This window comes from Rhinoderma darwinii, chromosome 8 (genome assembly GCF_050947455.1).
Source record: "Rhinoderma darwinii isolate aRhiDar2 chromosome 8, aRhiDar2.hap1, whole genome shotgun sequence".
In the NCBI taxonomy this organism is placed as follows: domain Eukaryota; kingdom Metazoa; phylum Chordata; class Amphibia; order Anura; family Rhinodermatidae; genus Rhinoderma; species Rhinoderma darwinii.
This window is the reverse complement of record NC_134694.1, coordinates 52,720,993-52,744,661: the sequence shown is the minus strand read 5'-3', so window position 1 is coordinate 52,744,661 and position 23,669 is coordinate 52,720,993. Positions and strand designations below refer to the sequence as shown.

Here is a 23,669-nt window from a genome sequence, read left to right as displayed (position 1 = left end):
CCAGCACCAAAGCAACCCCAGACCATTACATTACCTCCACCATGCTTGACAGATGGCGTCAGGCACTCTTCCAGCATATTTTCAGTTGTTCTGCGTCTCACAAATGTTCTTCTGTGTGATCCAAACACCTCAAACTTCGATTCGTCTGTCCATAACACTTTTTTCCAATCTTCATCTGCCCAATGTCTGTGTGCTTTTGCCCATAATAATCTTTTCCTTTTATTAGCCAGTCTCAGATATGGCTTTTTCTTTTCCACTCTGCCCTGAAGGCCAGCATCCCGGAGTCGCCTTTTCACTGTAGACGTTGACACTGGCGTTTTGCGGGTACTATTTAATGAAGCTGCCAGTTGAGGACCTGTGAGGCGTCTATTTCTCAAACTAGAGACTCTAATGTACTTGTCTTGTTGCTCAGTTGTGCAGCGGGGCCTCCCACTTCTCTTTCTACTCTGGTTAGAACCCTGTTTGTGCTTTCCTCTGAAGGGAGTAGTACACACTGTTGTAGGAAATCTTCAGTTTCTTGGCAATTTCTCGCATGGAATAGCCTTCATTTCTAAGAACAAGAATAGACTGTCGAGTTTCACATGAAAGCTCTCTTTTTCTTGCCATTTGGAGATTTTAATCGAACCCACAAATGTAATTCTCCAGATTCTCAACTAGCTCAAAGGAAGGTCAGTTTTATAGTTCCTCTTTACAGCAAAACTGTTTACAGCGGTGCTAACATAATTGCACAAGGGTTAGTGTTTTCTAATCATCCATTAGCCTTCTAACACCGTTAGCAAACACAATGTACCATTAGAACACTGGAGTGATGGTTGCTGGAAATGGGCCTCTATACACCTATGCAGATATTGCATTAAAAACCAGACGTTTGCAGCTAGAATAGTCATTTACCACATTAACAATGTATAGAGTGTATTTCTGATTAATTTAATGTTCTTTTCATTGAAAAAAACTGTACTTTTCTTTCAAAAATAAGGAAATTTCTAAGTGACCCTAAACTTTTGAACGGTAGTGTACACGTACGTACGTACGTACGTACGTACGTACGTACGTACGTACGTACGTACGTACGTACGTACGTACGTACGTACGCTCGTGTAGACAAGGGCTGGACAAATGAAACGTACATATATCTATACATAAAACATGATCTATAGATACACACACACACACACACACACACACACACACACACACACACACACACACGCATTGAAGAATGTATTAATCCATTATATATATATATATATATATATATATATATACACACATATATGTGTGTGTGTGTGTGTGTATATGTGTATGTATATATATATATATATATATATAATGTGTGTGTTTATTTATATTTTAAGGGAACTAGGTAGCGGGACAGTCGTCTCCTGGGGTAGACGGGCACTCGGTATCAAACACGCCAGTAAATTTCAGTCCGCACAGCAAAGATGTGGTACTACTGGCCTCAGCCAGTTTTATTTACAGGTTGTACATGAAATTGAAAAGAAAACAAATAAAAGAAAACTCTATGCCTGTCCGGCACTAACTATACAGTAGGTATCCTAACTAACACAGTGCAGGCCTAATGCCTGGCACCATAAACCATGCAGCCCATACAACCTCTCACAAGCTCCTCTCCCCAGGCTGAGAGAGAGTGTGACTGAACTGCAGCCTTTTTAAAGGGCTATCACACCTGATCCCTGATTAATAGCTAGACAGCCCAAGACCAGGACTGAGTGGATGGAGTGGGGACCCACCCATCTCTCCCCACTCCAACAACCAGGCCCTTTTCCAGGTTTTAGATAAACCTATTGCAGAGGGAGAACCACATTCTCTGCTGAATTATTCCCTGGTTGTTTTCAGATAGCAGAAGACAGAAATCTTGGGGAAATATAGACCCCATCCACAACCTGCCCACATGGTCTGTCACAGTGTGTGTGTGTACACATGTGTGTGTGTGTGTGTGTGTGTGTGTGTGTGTGTGTGTGTGTGTATATATATATATATATATATTACATTCTGCAATGCGGTGTGTGTGTGTGTGTGTGTGTGTGTGTGTGTGTGTGTGTGTGTGTGTGTGCGTAATATAAAATTTGTAAAGAGATTTATCTGCTAGTAATTCATACCTTTTATAAGGTGTTGTTTAAGCCTTGAATTTGTAAGCAGAGGTTATTAACCAACAAAAATATTTACTAACATTTTAGGAAAGAAAAAAGAAGTTTGATAGGGACAGTGAGAAGTTTTACTCTTTGCTGGATAAACATCTACATCTGTCTTCCAAAAAGAAGGAAGCTCAGCTCCAAGAGGTAAGGCAAGAATCTATTTTGCAGCTTGTTTGGTTGGTAGGTGAATTAGGCCCTGATCTCACAATTTTTTTTATGCGTTACCGCGGCAAAAAACTACTTGAATTGACTCCCATTGATTTCAATGGGAGGTGGAGGCGGAAAAACACGCTCGTGGTAAAAAGAAGCGACATGCCCTATTTTTTAGGCGTTTTCCACCTGAAAAACATTTCAATGGGAGCCGTCGCGAACGCCCGCAGTGTTTTTTACTTATTTTTTTGATGCGTTTTATGGCGAAAACCGCTCGCGTTCTTTTCCTTTGCCTGTTAACGACAGAGTTAAAAGATGTGGCAAAATTTGCGGCAACAGACGCATCACAAAAACGCCTGTGGTGCAAAACCACTTAAAAAAATCTGGAGCTGATTTTTACAGGCAGAAAACGTGAGTCGGCAAACATTCCAAAAAACTTCCAAAAAATGCCTCCTATTGATTTCAATGGGAGGCGGAGGTGTTTTTTTCCTGCGAGCTGAAATTACGGCTCGTGTTGAAGTGCCATACCCTATCTTCGGTTATTTTACGTCTCTGACCTCCCATTGACGTCAATGGGAGGCAGAGAAAGCGTATTTGGCAGCGTTTTTGCCCGTGGTGCTCAATGGGCAAGAGCGAAAAACGCGGCTAACGGCGTGCAGGCAGATCAAAATCTGCTTCAAAATTCCAAACGGAATTTTGAGGCAAAATTTTCTGCCTGCAAAAAACTATGTGTAAACAGGGCCCATAGGCTGGGTTCACACAGAGTTCTTTGCAGGCAGAAAATCTGCAAGATTTTGCTCTGCCTGCATGCCGATTTTCGCTGCATTTTTTTGCCCGCGGCCATTGAGCGCTGCGGGTAAAAAATGCCGCAAAATACGCTTTCTCTGCCTCCCATTAATGTCAATGGGAGGTCAGAGACGTAAAAGCCCGAGGATAGGACATCTCTCCTTTTTCCCGCGAGACGGCTTTTTCGGTCGCGGGGGAAAAAACGCGTCTGCCTCCCATTGAAATAAATGGGCGGCGTTTTTGGACGTTTTTTGGAGCGTTTTCCGATGCGGTTTCCGCGTCAAAAAAACGTGTCAAGAAACTCTGTGTGAACTTACCCCTAGAGAAATAAGTATTGATACATTTCAGTACACTACATGGTGACTGATGTTAGGTTTGGTCTGTAGTAGTTAAGAAGAAAACTGTATTCTGTATCTCACAAATACTTCAATGGAGAGTGACCTTTGTATGTGCATCTACTTCTCCGCTAGCATCGGGCACTGTCGTACTAGGGGTTTTTGGTTGTAATAGCTGTTATACCCACTGATCATACTTCTAGGGCTTTTCATGTGATTTGTAAATCCTTTAAAACTCCTCTCCAGCTAAGATGAACATTCATACACCCCCATTGAATGTCAGAAAACTACATTTAGGTACATTTCATCCCTAAAAAAAAATACTCTTTATGATCCATTTACACATGCACAGTGATTATAACTTAAATGGCAAAGCAGACGATTTTTCACTATCCGTATTCAATATTCATTCTTCTTCCAATTCAGGCAGACCTACAAGTAGACAAAGAGAAGCAGAACTTCTATGAATCTTCACTTGAATATGTTTATCAAATCCAGGAGGTTCAGGAGAGCAAGAAGTTCAGTGTTGTGGAGCCGGTAAAGGATTTAGAGCTTGTGTTTTTAGTGGTGATCTGAGATAGTGATCGATACATTGAAATGAACTAGAATCTGTCAGTGGTACATAAAAATACCCACGTTTCTCATGTAAAGATCTTATTGTGTGACATCGAATTGCTGACCTCCTTCCATGTACATATATAACCAAAGTGTATGAACAATGTAATAAACACTGACATGATGTTAATTCAGCAGAATCTGCACTCCGTATCCTCCTAAATATCCTGGACATTTCTCATAAGCTTTTCTAGTCTTTTTTTATTATTATTTCTTGACTGCAGGAGATAGGTAGAATGTAACTAATAAGCCAAGGCTTTCTTCTCGTAGGGTAAGTTTTTGAAGCGAAAAATGCTCTAGGCAGGGTACACTTGCGCGAACTACACTACTGCTTTACTAATATATGGACAGAAATCCTTTATATGTATAATCCTGACAACATCGGAGTATGGTTTGGTGCAGAACAACTAATTTTCAAAGAGGATCTGTCACTAGTTTAGTAATGCCTTATCTCCTAGCTAATCTAATAGGCCCTGTCACACTAATATACTAGTGAAAATTGTGTCCAAAATTGTTTATTTTAAGTTATTAGCTTTTCTTCTAAATATGCAAATGAGGATATACTAGCAAGTAGGTGTAAACTGCAGCGATTCTCCTGAGCTGGAGCTACCTCACAGCCTCTGACACTTTCCTATCAGCATGAAGCTGCTTCACACAGTGTGAGAGACTGAGGCTGGAGGGAAGGGGGATCACGTAAAACAGCTAGATCTCAAGCTGTGGACCACCTAGAACAGTGGTTCTGGTGGCCCTATGAAAGATGAGATTCTAATCTTTCATATGGCACCAGTTCTACCTGTAAAATAACCAGAGGTATCACCAGTTGAATACACAGTCGGGAATGGAAGCTGAATACTTTAACTTTACGCCATGTTGCTGGGCTGGGAAGAGGAGAACTGAATGGACAGCGACATACAGAAAACATTATACCGCCCAGAGTGAAAAGAAAGAGTCCCCTCCTATTTGGCAAGTATAGCAACATTAGCATATTTAGAAAAATGCTCATAACTTTGCAAATAATAAACATTTTTGAAAAAATAATCTCACTGTCATTATCATCAGCAAAGCGCCTATTAGATTAGTTAGGAGATTGGGAATTAATAAACTAGTGACAGATCCCCCGTTAGTGACTGCCAATACTCCTTTTCTCGGCGGCCATTAATGGGCTTTATTCCAATGCATACACCTTTTCACAGCGCTGCATCGGAATAAACAAACCGAGCAGGGAGCCATGAAATCTCCCTTCTCTCAGCTACCTCCGGTAGCTGAAGGCTGGGAGCAGCCCTGCTCGAATAGGCGAGATAGTTATCGGTGTCAATCTCTCCAGTTTAACCCCTCAAATGCGGCACTCAATAGTAAGTGCCGCATCTGAGTGGTTATGGAGAGAGGGAGGGAGCTCCTTCTCTCACCCCACCGGCACCCTGAGTAAGATCGCAGGGTGTTGGTGGTTTCTATGGCAGCTGGGGGGCCTGATAAAGGCCCCCAGGTCTGCCTGTAGTGAATGCCTGCTAGGTCATGCCTCTGGCATGGCCTATCAGATGCCTGTCCATTTTACATGGACAGGCACTAATTCACTGCAATATAGAAGTTTTGCAGTGTATTATAAAAGTGATTTGAGGATCGCAAAGGGAAGTCCCCTAGTGCGACTAGTAAAAAAATAAAAGTTTAATCAAGTTAATTAAAAAAATAAGTGAAAACAAATGAAATACCCACTTTTACCCTTACAAAATGCTTTATTACAAAAATAAGTAAAAACTTTACACATATTTGGTGTCGCCGCGTCCGTAAGGACCCCAACTATAAAGTTATTACATTAATTAACCCAAAAGGTGAATGCCGTAAAAAATAAAATAAAAAACAATTCAAAAATTGCTGTTTTCCGTAAATCCTGCCTGAAAAAAAGTGTGATAAAAAGTCTAATCTAATCCAAGATGGTACCAATATAAACTACAAGTCGTCCCGCAAAAACAAGAAACCCTCATATAACTGTATCGGTGCAAAGTTAAATCTCTTTGAATGAGACGATAGAAAAACTTAAATAGATTGGTTACAAAGGGGTTAAAGCAGTTCTATAATGTTTAACGTGTAACAAATACAATCGGTACTTTGAGAGTCTGTCTGCTCTCCCAAGAGAGTTCTCATCAATGGAAGGGGCTGGTTAGAGGCACACGTCTAAGAATACAGAGTCCTATGTATGCCTGTTTTAATCGTCATCATCTATTGAATGTGATTTCCCCCCTCAGGTTCTGGCCTTCTTGCATTGTCTGTTTACATCAAATAGCCTCACATTTGAATTGACTCAGGACTTCTTACCCTACAAGCAGCAGCTACAGCTCAGCCTTCAGAATGTAAGTGCTGTATATTCTAATATGTAAGTAGATCATTCTGTGGACCTGGCAGATGACTGGCTATGATAGGTAGCAGACAATATTTCATACAAGTAGATATTCCCATATTTTTTCAGGCTATGCTGGTTACTTTATTATAAAATCTACTTGCAGTGTCAATCATAGTTAACCACAGCATTACCACAATCCGTGTTTCCCAATGGGACTTTGTGACCATTGTGTAAAGTCAGACCTTTCTTGTGATGGTGGAAGGTTGTTCGCTACCTTGTTTCCAACAGGGAAACATTGAGGTGGCATTGTAGTATAGCTGCACTATATGACTTTAGCATGTCTTACAAGCGACGAAAAGTCGCAGTGTAGCCCTATCCTAAAGAGCAATAATACATTAAGTATGCTGAAGTGACCAGAGCAATTTCACTATGATTTGGGTTCTCTTCTTCACCTCTCTCACAGTAGGCTGAATCTCAAGTATTTGAGTAGTTGTTTTTGTTTTTTTCTTATGTTTTTTTAAGTAATATTTTTTTTTTGCAGCTACTCTGAAAAGTTTACTTTCCCCCACAGACACGCAATCACTTCAGCAGTACACGGGAAGAATTGGAGGATTTGAAAAAGCGGATGACAGATGCACCTATGATTTGCAAACTAAAGGGACAGAGTACCATCGAAGGATACTTGTACTCCCAAGAAAAAAGTAACGTGGCATTGAACACGTTTTTCTTTATACTTGTAATAAAATAATAGTTTATTTTCCCTGAAGCAGTAATGGCACACAGTCCAGTCATTTATGGGATAAATGTTGTAGGTAATTTTCTTGCAGATTTTATATCGAATGTCATTATATCCTTTCTTCTTTTCTTTTCCTTTTTGCCTACTAAGGGAGGGATGTTTTATCACTTTGCAAAGGTTCAAACCTAATTGTATTTTTATGTCTGTTCATGTTCATTAATACTACTCCATTTGCTGTGCCATTTGGGTGGACTTGCTTACATTGCTTGCACATTACCATTGCTACTCCATTTTGTCAGTCAATCACAGAGAAACATGATTTCATTGGACGGGAAGGATTATTAAAGAGATAAGTAAAATATTCTTCTTTCTTTATGAATTCCAGGGGCTCTAGGCCTTACTTGGGTGAAGTATTACTGCAAATATGAGAAGGAAGGAAAGATCTTAAGCATGATGCCAGTAGAACAGAAGCCAGGTTCCAGACAGGTAAGTGTAGTCTTTATTGGCGGGAAAAAAGGGATTCCCAATATTTTGAGAAGTCTGTAAAAATTCTCCTTACAAGTTAAAGGGATTCTGTCACCAGAAATAGGCCTATCAAAGCAGCAGCGCAGTAATATTGTGTAGCCTCACGTGAATATAACGCGGTTTTCATTTTTCAGATGTGTGGCTTCATTGCAGCGATAATAACTTTATTCTTCATATGCAAATTAGCTTTTTGGAGCAACGAGGGCATCATCGTTGCTCCAAGCTGCTCTACCTTCTATCCTCATTCCATCTCTCCCTCCCTTCCTTCTTTGATTGACAGGGCCAGGCAGTGTAGAAGGTGTGATCACGCTAAGGGGCCAAAAAGGCGGAATCAAAGTGATCTTTGATTCTTCCCGCTGCAGTGAGGTGTCATCTGTAACATACATCTGACACCCGCTCGGCCCATGAGCCCGCTCCATACAACTCCTTAACACCTGTTACGTACAATTGTGTGATAATGTGTAACTGTAAAGGGAATTTATCATCAGAAAGTTTTCCTATATAACCCTTTTTTAATTTTGGTGGTGTTTTTATTATAAATCCTTTTTTATTTTTGGATGTGATGGTTCGTTTAAAAAATATACAGAAATATTAACATTTTCAACACTTACTTGACTTGACATACATAACCTGTTGTATGCAGCTCACTTTTCATCTTTGCTGTGTAGACTGGGACAAACTCCGCAAAGTGAACTCATCATTACAGGGCAGGGAATTTACTGGCACATAAGAGCTCTATTGTAGTTCTAAAGGCCTAGAAAAGGCAGGGAAACACTATACACAGAGATAAAGGCTCCCGTTCCTGGTCTCTGTGGAGAGGGGCTGTATTAGTATATGAACATATTTGTTACAGAATACAGAAAGAAAGCATATGCCTCCAATATGGCCGCCCAGGGACGTTTTTAAAAATTAATAGCTACAACATTTCAAAGAAATAAACACATTTTTTTTCTACTGCTTTTCATTTGATTAGTGAAACTAAAATTAAATACATGAGACATTCCCTTTAATGGCTGTCTCCCAGGCAAAACTCATTTTAGCTTTTTTTACTAAAAAAAAAAAAAACAAGCCAGCAGTTGTCACTAGAAGGCATCTTTCTTGATTAAATATTCAAGATCATCTCCAGCGCTTTAGTATGTTATTTTTGGTGGATGTCTTTACATGGTCCTGATTTATTGTGCGGATTCGCTGCTTTCTTGTTGAGGATTTTACCCATTGAATTCAATGGGGCTGTAAAACCCACAACAAAGAGCAAGTGTTTTGCGACTTTCGTGGTTGCAACGCTATGATTCCGCTGCGAAGATTTCAAATGAGAAAATGTTGGTTGAAAATTAATAAAAAGGTAAATTTTTACCCTTGGCTATTGTCATAGTGACACGTTCTTCTGTTCTGCCTCCTGGGATTACATTTCATTACATGTGACTGGCTGCAGCGGTCACAAGGGCTGCAGCGTCATCCCAGGAGTCCGGGATGCACGCTATGACAACGGCTGGTTTCCGCCCGAAAAACTGCACCACAATTTGGAGCAGTTTTTGGGGTGGAATTCCCTACGGGTTCTAGGTTGAATATTGTCACGATGGGTGGGTTTGTGGACTTGTTGGGCCGTAGCGGGATAGCAGCTGGCCAAACAGGGTACCACGACAAAGTCTATAGTCCGAGCACATGGGGTACCTGTGGTAGTTCAGACGGTAGTAATGGCTAGGCTCAGATGGGACCTTGGCAACAGACACCAGGCGCTATGTAACACAGCGCGCCTGGAAGCAAGCAGCACACGACTCCAACTCTTCAAGGACACGAAACCAGGTATAAAACAGGATGCAGGGCACAGGAACACTGAGAAGAGGAAAACACTAAGCGACCGTTTGCACGACTCACACGGGTAAACACAACAATGCTCAGGCAATGAGTGAAAGGGCCGAGCCCTTTTTAGAGTCTAGGGGAATTATGAGTTAATTACAGATTTTTGACATGTGCGTGTACAGGCCCTTTAAGGCCGGGCGCGAGCATGCGCGCGCACCCGGCGTCTTTTAGGAGGGAGATGCTGCCAAGCACTCACTCGTCCATGGCCGCAGCCGTCGGGGGTAAGTTAGTACGACGGTCCGTGGCTGTGGGCATTACAGTATCCCCCCTCTTATGCCCACACTTCTTGAGGCCAGAGTGAGAGAGAAAATTCTTAATAAGGGTAGGAGCATTGAGATTCTCTTCTGGCTCCCAGGACCTCTCTTCTGTACCAAACCCCTTCTAATCCACCAAATAAAAGACTTTTCTTCTTATCCTCTTGAAGTCTAAGATCTCCTTGACCTCGAATACCTCTGATGAACTTCTAGGGGCAACTGCAGGATTAGGAGTCTTGGTGTAGCGGTTCAGGACCACAGGCTTAAAGGAACAGTGTCAGCTCAATTTTTTTTTTAATATGTTAAAGATGTTAGTGCTTTATTAAAAACGTTTATATTTATTTGTGTGTTTGTGTTTTACTTTTTATTATTTTTACACTTTTTCTTCCCTATGGGGGCTGCCATTTTTTGTTCCATTTCTGTATGTGTCGATTAACGACACATACAGACATGGAATACGGCAGCCACAGTCCCATAGAGACTGCGAACGGGTCCCGTCCCATCCACTTCTATGTACGCCGTCTGTGTGGGAACTGCGCATGCGCCGCTCCCACACAGTCCAACTTGAAATTGGCGCCGTCCGGCGCCATTTTCCTGTGGACCGGAAGTCGCGGCCGGACAGTAATATTACTACTTCCGGTCGCGGCTTCCGGACTTGTGCACTTGGACCAGCGGCAGCAGACGGAGCGGACGGGCCGGAGGGAGCCGCGGCGGCAGGAGCAGGTAAGAGATTTCAATGTATGTTCGTGTTTGTGTACGTTTACTACTGTATGTAAACCTACTACACTGTGTGTTAGCTAAAAAAATGGCAACACACAGTGTAGGAGGTTAGACCGTTCAAACCCCTCGTTTATCCCGGCACTAGCCAGGATAAAGGAGGGGGGGGATGCTGAGAGCTCACTAGAGCGAGGGCTTTTTACCCAATTTTGCAATGCTGCAATTTCGGGAATAGCTCCATCTAGTGACCAGCAATGGGAAATATTATAAATTAGAATTAATTTATAATATTTCCTGAGTCGTGAAAAAAATAAAAAAAAATTGAACAATGTTTAATCACCTACACACTAAATGTTTAATTAAAAAAAAAAAAACATGTTTTTCTGGCAACACATTCCCTTTAAGGTGAGAAACATGAAAGGAGTTGGGAATCCTGAGGGTGGGGGGCAGCCGAAGCTTGTAGGAGACAGGGTTGATCTGTTGTAGGATCTCAAAGGATCCAAGGAACCTGGGAGCAAACTTGTATGATGGCACCTTCAGCCGGATATTCCGAGAGGACAGCCAGACCTTGATACCCGGCAGAAACTGAGGCGGCTCTCTTCTCCTTCTGTCTGCCTTTCGCTTCATGCGGTCAACCGCCAGAAGAATAGAGGATTTGGTTTGCTGCCAAATCTGCAGGAAGTTCCTGAATGCAGAGTACGTTGCGGGCACCTGGGACGTAGCTGACACCGGGAGAGGAATTTGTGGATGGTGGCCATAAACAATGAAGAACCTTCAACGAAAACTGTCGAGATATATGAGGATGGTGGAGGGTTTAGGTTTACGTAAAGGCACTTTAAAGGCTATTAAATGCAGATTATGCCTCGAGTGCACACCTTGCGTTCATGCGAGGGTAGAGATGGGAGCTGTCAGTGAAGAGAAGTTTGGGATGAACTGCCGGTAGAAGTTGGCGAATCCCAAAAAACGCTCTATGGACCTTAAGCCTTGACGGCGTGGCCACTCCAGATGATGGGATCTTGGCAGCAGACACCAGGTGCTGTGTAACACAGCAGGCATGGGACTCAGGCAGCTCACGACTCCAACTCTTCAAGGACACAAAAATAGGTATAGCACAGGAAAACACTAAGGGACCGTTTGCAAGACTAACACGGTTAAACACAACACTCAGGCACTGAGTGAAAGGGCAGAGCCCTTGTTATAGTCCAGGGGAATTATGGGTTAATTACAGATTTCTGACATGTGAGTGTACTGGCCCTTTAAGGCTAGGTGCGAGAACCCTACGGGAGCCAGTACAGTGATGCGCAAGTGAGTGCCGGCATCTCTCAGGAGGGAGATGCCGCCCAGCACTCACTTGTCCAAGGCTGCCGCCGTCAGGCGGTAAGTTAGTACGACAGTCGGTGGCTGTGGACGTTACAGATATGCTGTGTTCTTTTACGTTGCGTCTTAAGATAAAAAGGGGGGTAAAAAAGAGAAAAAAAAACGGCGCTCCTCTAAGGTGATATCGTTCTGGTATTTGTAAGATAATGAGTAACTTAATGAATGGAGCTCACCTTGGTGAGTTGTGCAATGTCGCCAGCACAACTTAACTTTGTAGCTTGTACACGCTTGATCACACTGTGCTTGCCTCTGGAGCCATAACCGCATGGGGTGAATTCGTATCAGGAACTCCTCTCCTTGCGGTTTTGAAGTATTGCAGATTAGGAAGAAAAAGCTGCTCCTTTGAACGGGCGCTCAGGTGTGGATTGTACTGATATCTTCACAAAATCGTCAGGGTGTATTTTCAACGATTTTATTATTAAAAAAGAACAATATAAAATTCGATTGCTGCGACGCGTTTCAACCACGCACTGTGGTCTTCATCAGGCATATAAATTTGGTTACAATACATCATCTTATATACTTGTATCATATGCTTCACTTCCAGGTTAAACTGGCAAGGTGAAGGTTCATCATGGGCGTTTCAGCACAGGTGTGTGTGTATGTTTTTTCCTCAGACTGATTTTCTCTTAATTGCTATTTCTCCTCTTTTCTACCTTTTAACCAACTATTTTCTGCCAAATGGTAGATATTCTTAGCTTTAGTATAGAAGAAGATTATTTTTTTGTATATATATATATATATATGTTTATATGCAGGTGACCGTATATTTCAAAAAAATCATCATCGTCCGCGTATTCTCGCCGCTGACAGACAGTGTTAGTACTCTTAGTTTCTTTGATAATTGTGTTTATTCTTTTTGATAGTTTTGATGCTATCCTTTATTCTAACTAAGATAATTGTGTTACTGGTAAAAAATGCTTCTAGTTTCATTGCTGTTCGTTTGAATCTAATTATCGGGAGCCAGGCGATCCTGTTTTTTATATATATATATATATATATATATATATATATATATATTTGATTTTAAGAAGAGAAATATTCCCATTATTATTTATTCTTTGTAGGTGTATCACACTCAATCTTATCCTATCATTTTGAATACAGATGTCATTGTATTTTAATAGATCGTTCAAACTACACTTGATGAATTTTTTCATTGAGTCCGTTTGGGCTCAAGGTCCCAAATTTAAATATCCAGAAGGACTCCCTTTTATTCAGGGTAGAGATTCTGTTGTGTGTTTTAACATTTACTTGTTCGATTGGGGAAATTTTTATTTTAGAAAAATCAGATGAATGGTTATATAGTAAATGCCTTGATAAGCTATGTTTGAGAAAACCGTTTTTTGCATTAAAGCGGTGACCATTTAATCTCTTTCTTAGTGTTTGGGTTGTTCTTCCAATATATTGCAATCCGCACTCCCATTCAATCATATAAATTACATAATCAGTTTCACAGTTCATATAAGTATCAATTTCAAATATTTCTTGTGTTACGTTTGATGTAACTTGAGTTTTTCCTTTGTTAATATTAAAACAACACAAACAGTTTCTTTTCCCACATTTATGGATCCCTGCTGGTTTATAATAATGATCTTGGGTAGAGGTGGGGATATTCGTTTTCAACCTACTAGGTGCTAATATATTTTTAATAGTTCTCCCCCGACGGAATGTTATCCCTGGTTTTATAGGGATAATTTTATTTAAAATCGGATCGTTTAAAAGTACATTCCAGTGTTTTTGCAATGCACTTCTAATAACATTATGATCTTTATTAAATGTTGTAATAAAATTGTTTGAATGTCTTTTCTTTAAAACATCTTTGTTATGTGCTATATGTACTCTTTCTACAAGGCATGCTTCTTGAGATGTATCTAAATTTTTTTGATACGCATGTTTAAGGAGATCTTGAGGATATTTTTTCTCCTCAAACTTTGCTTTGAGGATTTTGGATTGTTCTTTGTATCCATTAACTGAGGAGCAATTTTTTCTTATTCTCCTATACTGACTGTGTGGGATATTTGTTATCCATTTTTTATAGTGTGCACTTTTGAAATTTAAAAACCTTTTTTTATCTGTCTTTAAAATGTGTTTTTGTTAAAAATTTATTATCCGAATGACTGATTTCTAAATCTAAAAATATTATTTTTTCTTTTGATATATTTTGTGTAAATTGTATTCCCCACGTATTCTTATTTAAAATATTTATGAAGCTGTTCGCTTCCTCCCTAGTACCAGACCAGATTAAAAAAAGATCGTCAATATACCTTTTATAATAAACAATTTTATTCCGATATATATGAGCATTCTCTATATGTGTTGATTCAAAATGCCCCATGAATAGGTTGGCATAGCTAGGGACAACTCGTGTCCCCATAGCTGTGCCCCTTATATGTTTATATAATTTAGAATTATGTTTAAAAATATTGTGGGTGAGAATAAAATGTAAAATTTTCTATTAGAAGGATTACATTTTATTCTCACCCACAATATTTTTAAACATAATTCGAAATTATATAAACATATAAGGGGCACAGCTATGGGGACACGAGTTGTCCCTAGCTATGCCAACCTATTCATGGGGCATTTTGAATCAACACATATAGAGAATGCTCATATATATCGGAATAAAATTGTTTATTATAAAAGGTATATTGACGATCTTTTTTTAATCTGGTCTGGTACTAGGGAGGAAGCGAACAGCTTCATAAATATTTTAAATAAGAATACGTGGGGAATACAATTTACACAAAATATATCAAAAGAAAAAATAATATTTTTAGATTTAGAAATCAGTCATTCGGATAATAAATTTTTAACAAAAACACATTTTAAAGACAGATAAAAAAAGGTTTTTAAATTTCAAAAGTGCACACTATAAAAAATGGATAACAAATATCCCACACAGTCAGTATAGGAGAATAAGAAAAAATTGCTCCTCAGTTAATGGATACAAAGAACAATCCAAAATCCTCAAAGCAAAGTTTGAGGAGAAAAAATATCCTCAAGATCTCCTTAAACATGCGTATCAAAAAAATTTAGATACATCTCAAGAAGCATGCCTTGTAGAAAGAGTACATATAGCACATAACAAAGATGTTTTAAAGAAAAGACATTCAAACAATTTTATTACAACATTTAATAAAGATCATAATGTTATTAGAAGTGCATTGCAAAAACACTGGAATGTACTTTTAAACGATCCGATTTTAAATAAAATTATCCCTATAAAACCAGGGATAACATTCCGTCGGGGGAGAACTATTAAAAATATATTAGCACCTAGTAGGTTGAAAACGAATATCCCCACCTCTACCCAAGATCATTATTATAAACCAGCAGGGATCCATAAATGTGGGAAAAGAAACTGTTTGTGTTGTTTTAATATTAACAAAGGAAAAACTCAAGTTACATCAAACGTAACACAAGAAATATTTGAAATTGATACTTATATGAACTGTGAAACTGATTATGTAATTTATATGATTGAATGTGAGTGCGGATTGCAATATATTGGAAGAACAACCCAAACACTAAGAAAGAGATTAAATGGTCACCGCTTTAATGCAAAAAACGGTTTTCTCAAACATAGCTTATCAAGGCATTTACTATATAACCATTCATCTGATTTTTCTAAAATAAAAATTTCCCCAATCGAACAAGTAAATGTTAAAACACACAACAGAATCTCTACCCTGAATAAAAGGGAGTCCTTCTGGATATTTAAATTTGGGACCTTGAGCCCAAACGGACTCAATGAAAAAATTCATCAAGTGTAGTTTGAACGATCTATTAAAATACAATGACATCTGTATTCAAAATGATAGGATAAGATTGAGTGTGATACACCTACAAAGAATAAATAATAATGGGAATATTTCTCTTCTTAAAATCAAATATATATATATATATATATATATATATATATAAAACAGGATCGCCTGGCTCCCGATAATTAGATTCAAACGAACAGCAATGAAACTAGAAGCATTTTTTACCAGTAACACAATTATCTTAGTTAGAATAAAGGATAGCATCAAAACTATCAAAAAGAATAAACACAATTATCAAAGAAACTAAGAGTACTAACACTGTCTGTCAGCGGCGAGAATACGCGGACGATGATGATTTTTTTGAAATATACGGTCACCTGCATATAAACATATATATATATATATATATATATATATATATATATATATATATATATATATATATATATACAAAAAATTAATCTTCTTCTATACTAAAGCTAAGAATATCTACCATTTGGCAGAAAATAGTTGGTTAAAAGGTAGAAAAGAGGAGAAATAGCAATTAAGAGAAAATCAGTCTGAGGAAAAAACATACACACACCTGTGCTGAAACGCCCATGATGAACCTTCACCTTGCCAGTTTAACCTGGAAGTGAAGCATATGATACAAGTATATAAGATGATGTATTGTAACCAAATTTATATGCCTGATGAAGACCACAGTGCGTGGTTGAAACGCGTCGCAGCAATCGAATTTTATATTGTTCTTTTTTAATAATAAAATCGTTGAAAATACACCCTGACGATTTTGTGAAGATATCAGTACAATCCACACCTGAGCGCCCGTTCAAAGGAGCAGCTTTTTCTTCCTAATCTGCAATACTTTTACGTTGCGTATATACCCAGCCTTAGTCTATATATTTTGAGACTAAAATGTGAGCAGATTGCATTAGAGAAAATCTTTTCATTTTGAAAAGAAAAATATACAAGCCTAACTTGCATTAATAATACAGTTCTATGAAGTATATTCTCATTCTCCTCATAATCCTATATTCTAAAGTTTTGTTTTTTATATTCCATAATTAAGTACAGTTTCTTCTGGTGTTTGTACAAAGTAGCATATTTTCGAGATTGTGTCATTGTGTCCGTATTGACAATCTAATCCTGTTTGTAAGGAAAGCCTGTGTTATAATCCTGCCTCACCATCTGTCAGGAGGAGACAGTCATTGTAGTCTTATTCCTGCCATCTAGTTCGGTTTTTATTCTTGTGGCTGGTGCATTGTTGTTGCACCTTCTTTCTTATTGCTGTTGTTTTGGGCTCTATTGACTTCTGTCTTACCGCTTTCTTCTTCACATATCTTCTCCCTTGCGATCTCTCTTCTCATACTTGCTGTATTCACTATTGTCTTACCACTCTCTTCTCCATAGTGCTGCTCTCCTCTTATACCTGCTCTATTTACTGCTCTCTACATCACATTTATTTTCTCTTGCATTCTTCTCTCTTCACTGCTCTCTTGCCACTTTATTCTCTTGTGATTTTGTCTGGTCGACCAGTGTCTTCCCGGTCTCCCTTGCACATTGTTGCTCACCTATTTGCTGCTTCTAGACAACCAGTGATCACTATCCTGTTTCTCGTGTCCCTGTGTAGGTGAGCCAAGAACTGACACTTAAATCTTGTACAAGAAGAAAAAGTGACTCTATTGATAAGAGATTTTGCTTTGATGTAGAGACCAATGAGAGGTAAGTGTATAGATGTTACATCATTGTGTATATGTTCTTCATCTTCTGAAGCTATATTGTTTCGTTTATTTCGTTTAACCCCTTAGTGACCAGCCCATTTTAGGCCCTAATGACCAAGCTATTTTATTAGTTTTTCTATAGTCGCATTCAAAGAGCTATAACTTTTTTTATTTTTTTCGTCTACATAGCTGTATGAGGACTTGTTTTTTGCGGGATTAGTTGTACTTTTGAATAGCACCATTTTAGGGTACATATAATTTTTTTTGTTAACTTTTATTAACTTTTTTTGGGGGGATTATAAAAAAAACCTCAAATTCCACCATTGTTCTATGCGTTTTTAAATTGACGCCGTTCACTGTGCGGCGTAAATAACATGTTACATATTAACTTTATTAATGGAGTCATTACGGGCGCGGCGATACCATATATGTTTACTTTTATTTATTTTTTACACTTTTACTAAATAAAACCACTTTTTATGGAAAAAAAATGGTTTTATTTCTTTTTTTTTTTACTGTAATTTTTATTATTAATCTTTATTTCACATTGATGGCTTATTTTATTAGTCCCACTAGAGGACTTTACCGTGCGATCTTCAGATCGCTGCTATAATTCTCTGGTGTACTTCGTATACCAGAGCATTATTGCCTGTCAGTGTAAAACTGACAGGCAACCTATTAGGACGTGCCTACGGCGCGTCCTAACAGGCATATGTCCAGGGCATACCTGGGGGCTTTTATCAAGCGAGCTCACTCCCTCTGTAAACAAGTTAAATGCCGCGGTCGCTATTGACGGCGGCATTTAACGGGTTAAACGGCCGCAATCTAAGGGAACTTCGATCGCGGGCGTTGGAGCAGGAGCTCAGTTGTCATCAGACAGCGTAGCCCCGGCTCCAGCCTGCACGGGAGACCCGTGCAGGACTTAGACTAGGCTCACGTGAAAAGGCGTCAGCCTAGCTTAAAGAGGCTCTGTCACCAGATTTTGCAACCCCTATCTGCTATTGCAGCAGATAGGCGCTGCAATGTAGATTACAGTAACGTTTTTATTTTTAAAAAACGAGCATTTTTGGCCAAGTTATGACCATTTTCGTATTTATGCAAATGAGGCTTGCAAAAGTACAACTGGGCGTGTTGAAAAGTAAAAGTACAACTGGGCGTGTATTATGTGCGTACATCGGGGCGTGTTTACTACTTTTACTAGCTGGGCGTTCTGATGAGAAGTATCATCCACTTCTCTTCAGAACGCCCAGCTTCTGGCAGTGCAGATCTGTGACGTCACTTACAGGTCCTGCATCGTGTCGGCACCAGAGGCTACAGATGATTCTGCAGCAGCATCGGCGTTTGCAGGTAAGTCGATGTAGCTACTTACCTGCAAATGCTGATGCTGCTGCAGAATCAACTGTAACCTCTGGTGCCGAACACGATGCAGGACCTGTGAGTGACGTCACAGATCTGCACTGCCAGAAGCTGGGCGTTCTGAGGAGAAGTGGATGATACTTCTCATCAGAACGCCCAGCTAGTAAAAGTAGTAAACACGCCCCGATGTACGCACATAATACACGCCCAGTTGTACTTTTACTTTTCAACACGCCCAGTTGTACTTTTGCAAGCCTCATTTGCATAAATACGAAAATGGTCATAACTTGGCCAAAAATGCTCGTTTTTTAAAAATAAAAACGTTACTGTAATCTACATTGCAGCGCCTATCTGCTGCAATAGCAGATAGGGGTTGCAAAATCTGGTGACAGAGCCTCTTTAAGGCCCCTTAGTAACGAACGTGAAAAGGCATATTATTGGTCACTAAGGGGTTAAATATTGACTAGCCAGGTCATAACATGATTACCAAACTTTATCTTCTGCTCTAACTTCCGATTTATCAATATATAAACCTTTTTTAATGAATTTATTTGAGTGGAAATCCTCTTTAACCAGTTCAGGACTGGGCTATTTTGAGCCTTCAGGACCAGACACCGTTTAGCCATTTTTAGCACGCGTTAGTTAAATGGCTATAACTTTTTTATGTGTTGGGCTAGCGACGTGATTTTAGCATTTTTTTTTCCATAGATAAAGCAGGTTTCTTTTTTTATCATTTTTATACACATCATTTGTATTTGCTATTTTAGAATTTTTAGACAAAGTTTGAAAATAATAGTAAAAAAAGAAGCTTTTTTTACTTTTTAGCTATTTTTTTTGGTAATAACCTAGTTTTACCCTAAAATGGACCATTTATTTGTGATAGTCATTGTCTACCGTAAATTTTATTATATTACATGTCTATATTAGGGTAATTATGACAGGGCTAGCGTTACGACAATGATTGGCGGCGGGCTCGGGCCTTTTTTTGTGGTGGGTATTTTAAGTGTATTTATTATGAATTTGTTTTGCACTTGACTTTTATTTTTATATTACTATGGTCTGTCCCTCAAAGGTCAAAAAAGACCTTTGGGGGACTTTTATATATATTTTTTTTCTTTCATTTACACCATCTTTTTTCACTGTAACTGAGTCTGCATAGCCCTCTCATATTGACTATTGTCACTAATAGGGCTGTAAGATCTAGTAAGACCCAGCAGCAGTCTGCCACGAACGGCACCCGGCGATCATTTGACCAGTCACATGATCACCAGGACCAATGGAGACAGTGGCGCGGCGAAAGCTGCTTCTATCTTCTCCTCGGGGAAGCAAGTTAAAACTTGTGCCCTAAATAGTCTATGGCACAGGTTTTAACCCCTTCCCGCACCTTGGCGTACATGCACGTTCAAGTGAGCAGTAACTTCGTGCACCTGGGCATGCAGTTACGTCCGTACTTTAACAGTTAACCGCTGCCCTGCTCTCCCCGTTGCTGATGAGCGGCCTGTCGCCGCGGCAATTATCCCCTTCGATGCGGCGGTCGATTACGATCGCCGCATTGAAGAGGTTTACAGCATATCAGCAGCCCCCCACATGCATTTTCAGGGGCTGGCGATCCTTGTCACGGCAACCGGAGGCCAGACAATGGCCTCTGGGCTCCCATGTACGGAAGCCTATGAGGACCAGCCGGAGGCTAGTTGTCCTAGGCATCCTCTCAGTGACTGTCACGTCACAATGACAGTTAGAACAAATTACACTACGTAGGTAGTGTAATGTGTTCTGGCAGCGATCAGAGCTGCAAGTCTAAATGTCCCCTAGTGGGACAAGTAAAAACAGTCAAAAAAAGATAATAAAAATGTTTTAAAATAAAATCTTCTAATAAGTCTTTTATTATAGGAAAAAAATGAACACGTTAAAAAAAGTATGCATATTTGGTATCACTGCGTTCGTAACGACACCAACTATAAAACTATAATATTATTTTTCCCGCACGGTGAACTCCGCAAAAAAAAGAACTAAAAAAACAACGCTAGAATCACTATTTTTTTGGTCACCACTCCTCCCAAAATATACAATAAAAAGTGATCAAAAAGTCGCATGTACCCCAAAATGGTACCAAAAAAAGCGACAACCTGTCCCGCAACAAACAAACCCTTACACAGTTTTTTTCACTGGAAAATAAAGTTAAAGCTCTCAGAATATGGTGATACAAAAAATAAATTATATTATAAATAAGTGATTTTTTTTTTTTGCGCAAACGCTGCAAAACATAAAAAGCAGATATACAAATGGTATCGCCGCAATCATATCGACCTGCAGAATAAAGTAAAATGTTCATTTATAGCCCAGGATAAACGTACCCCAAAATGGTACCAATGAAAATTACAGATTGTCCCGCAACAAATAAGCCCTCAAACAGCTCCGGTGAAGAAAAAATAAAGAAGTTATGGCTCTCAGAATATGGCGATGCAAAATGTGCAGAGTGTTTCAAAAGCGGATAAGATCGGGCGCCATATAACAGTGCGACACTGGCCACATATCTGCGGATTATTTATTTACCACATCATTATACCCTCTTATTATACCCTGATGTACCCCGCACAGCTTACATATGCCCCCACATTATAAACTGAAATACCAGCAAAACGCCAAACAGAACTACTACCAAGCTAAATCTGCGCTCCAAAATTCAAATGCCACTCCCTCCCTTCTGAGCCCTACAGCGTGCCCAAACAGCAGTTTACGCCTACAGATCTGGCATCGCCATACCCAGGAGAACCCGGTTAATATTTTATGAGGTATTTTTCTTCAGTGGCACAAACTGGGCACAACATATTGTGCACTAAAGTGGCATATCAGTGGAAAATTGTAATTTTCACTCTGCACGATCCGCTGCGCATTAACCCCTTCGCATATCACGACATAGAATGTCGTTGTGTGGGGGGTGATGCGCCATATGCTGCGGGTGTCAGCTGTGTATTAGAGCTGACACCCAGGACTAATGGACAGGAACAGCGGTCTCGCTTTTACAGGAGCCTGTAAAAATGACAATATACTGCAATACATTAGTATTGCAGTGTATTGTACCAGCAATCTACTGTTTGCTGGTTCAAGTCCCCTAGGGGGACTAATAAAATGTGTAAAAACAAAAGTAAATAGTTAATATTAGTGAAAAAGATTAAATAAATATTTAAAGTCCCAAAAAAGTCAGAAATATTACTATATACCATTATTTAACTCGCACCGTGAAAAATAAAGATTGTAAAACGGCAAAATCGCTATTTTTTTGGTCACCTTGGCTCTACCAAAAAATTTAATAAAAAGTGCTCAAAAAGTTGTATGTAACAAAAAATTGTACCAATAAAAATTACAGCTCGTCCCGCAAAAAATAAGCCCTCACACCACTCTATTGACGAAAAAATAAAAAAGTTATGGCTCTTGGAAAGCGGGGAGGGAAAAACGAAAAGCAAAAAATGGTTCCGTCCGGAAAGGCTTAATTACTTTCTAATGAAAAAACACTTATGACCACAAGTGGGGTATAGGCGTACTCTGGAGAAATTGCTTTACAAATGTTGGGGTGCTTTTTCCTCCTTTATGAAAATGAAAAAAATCAACATTTTAGTGGAAATAATGTTGATATTCATTTTCACGGCCTAATTCTAATAAATTCTGCAAAAGACCTGTGGGGTCTAAATGCTTACTATACCCCTAGATCAGGGATCTCAAGCACGCGGGCCGCATGCGGCCCCTGGGGCTGTCATTTGCGGCCCGCGGGACACAGAGCCACTAGTATCGGCTCTGCTCCGAGAATCTGGAATTCCCTGACATCGCTGTCCACAAATGAACAGCGATGTCTGGGGCTTACCCAGAGTCGGAGTCCCGGGCAGAGAGCTAGTATCCGAACTGCTCCGGGACTCTGTGGAATTCCCTGACATAGCTGCCCATATATGGACAGTGTGTCAGGGTCTTCCCCAGAGCGGAGTCCCGGGCAGAGCGCTAGTACAGGCTCTGCTCCGGGACTCTGTGGAATTCCCTGACATCACTGTCCATGTCCCAGAGCGGAGTCCCGGGCAGAGCGCTAGTACAGGCTCTGCTCTGGGACTCTGTGGAATTCCCTGACATCACTTTCCATGTTTGGACACATGATGTCTGGGGCTTCCCCAGAGCCGGAGTCCCGGGAAGAGCGCTAGTACAGGCTCTGTTCCGGGACTCTGTGGAATACCCTGACATCGCTGTCCATACATCGACAATGATGTCAGGGGCTTCCCCAGAGCAGGAGTCCCAGTGATGTCAGAAGCACAGCTGGAGTCCCAGGAAGAGCCTACTAGCGCTCTGCCCGGGACTCCAGCTCTGGGGTTGCCTCTGAAATCTCTGTCCATATATGGACAGTGATGTCAGGAGTAGAGCTGGAATCCCAGGCAGAGTGCCAGAAGTGGCAGCATGCACCGAGGGCACTGTGGCACTAGCGACATTTAGCGACACTTAAACTGGAAAGCTGGATTGTTGAAATAAGCACGTGGAGAAAGATCTCAAATGTTAAACCTAGCGGTATTATTATAGTAATGTAGTATTATTATTATAGTAATATAGTGTTATAGTAGTTCAAATAACTAACTGATTAACAATAATTTTGTATTGTATCAAATTTGAAAGTAATGCGGCCCGTCAACTTCCCATTTTTTCTATATGCGGCCCACTTACCCGGCCGAGTTTGAGACCCCTGCCCTAGACCGATTCCTTAAGTGGTGTAGTTTCTCAAATGGGGTCAATTTTGGGGAGTTTCCACTGTTTTGGCCTCTCAGGGGCTTTGCAAATGCGACATGGCACCTGAAAACCATTTCAGCTAAATTTGAGCTCCAAAAGCCAAATAGCGCTCCTTTTCTTCTAAGCCCCACTGTGGGTCCAAATAGCAGTTTATTACCATATATGGCGTTTTTCCGTAATCGGGAAAAATTGTTTTACAAATGTTGGGGTGCTTT

The 23,669-nt window shown here is 39.9% G+C and overlaps 1 protein-coding gene across 6 annotated transcripts in view; it reads left to right on the top strand.

Annotated features, from left to right (window-relative positions):
• The window catches only part of OPHN1 (oligophrenin 1), a 268,324-nt gene that overhangs the window by 148,561 nt on the left and 96,094 nt on the right, over window positions 1-23,669 (top strand). For 4 of the 6 annotated variants that reach the window (XM_075835641.1, XM_075835640.1, XM_075835643.1 and 1 more), the window contains 7 exons: window positions 2,199-2,300; window positions 3,854-3,964; window positions 6,283-6,387; window positions 6,949-7,078; window positions 7,264-7,290; window positions 7,499-7,599; window positions 17,250-17,341. In XM_075835641.1, coding sequence (XP_075691756.1) covers window positions 2,199-2,300; window positions 3,854-3,964; window positions 6,283-6,387; window positions 6,949-7,078; window positions 7,264-7,290; window positions 7,499-7,599; window positions 17,250-17,341 — 668 coding nt within the window. The remainder of the gene's footprint in view (window positions 1-2,198; window positions 2,301-3,853; window positions 3,965-6,282; window positions 6,388-6,948; window positions 7,079-7,263; window positions 7,291-7,498; window positions 7,600-17,249; window positions 17,342-23,669) is intronic. The other 2 variants (XM_075835642.1, XM_075835644.1) reach the window with 1 other exon arrangement.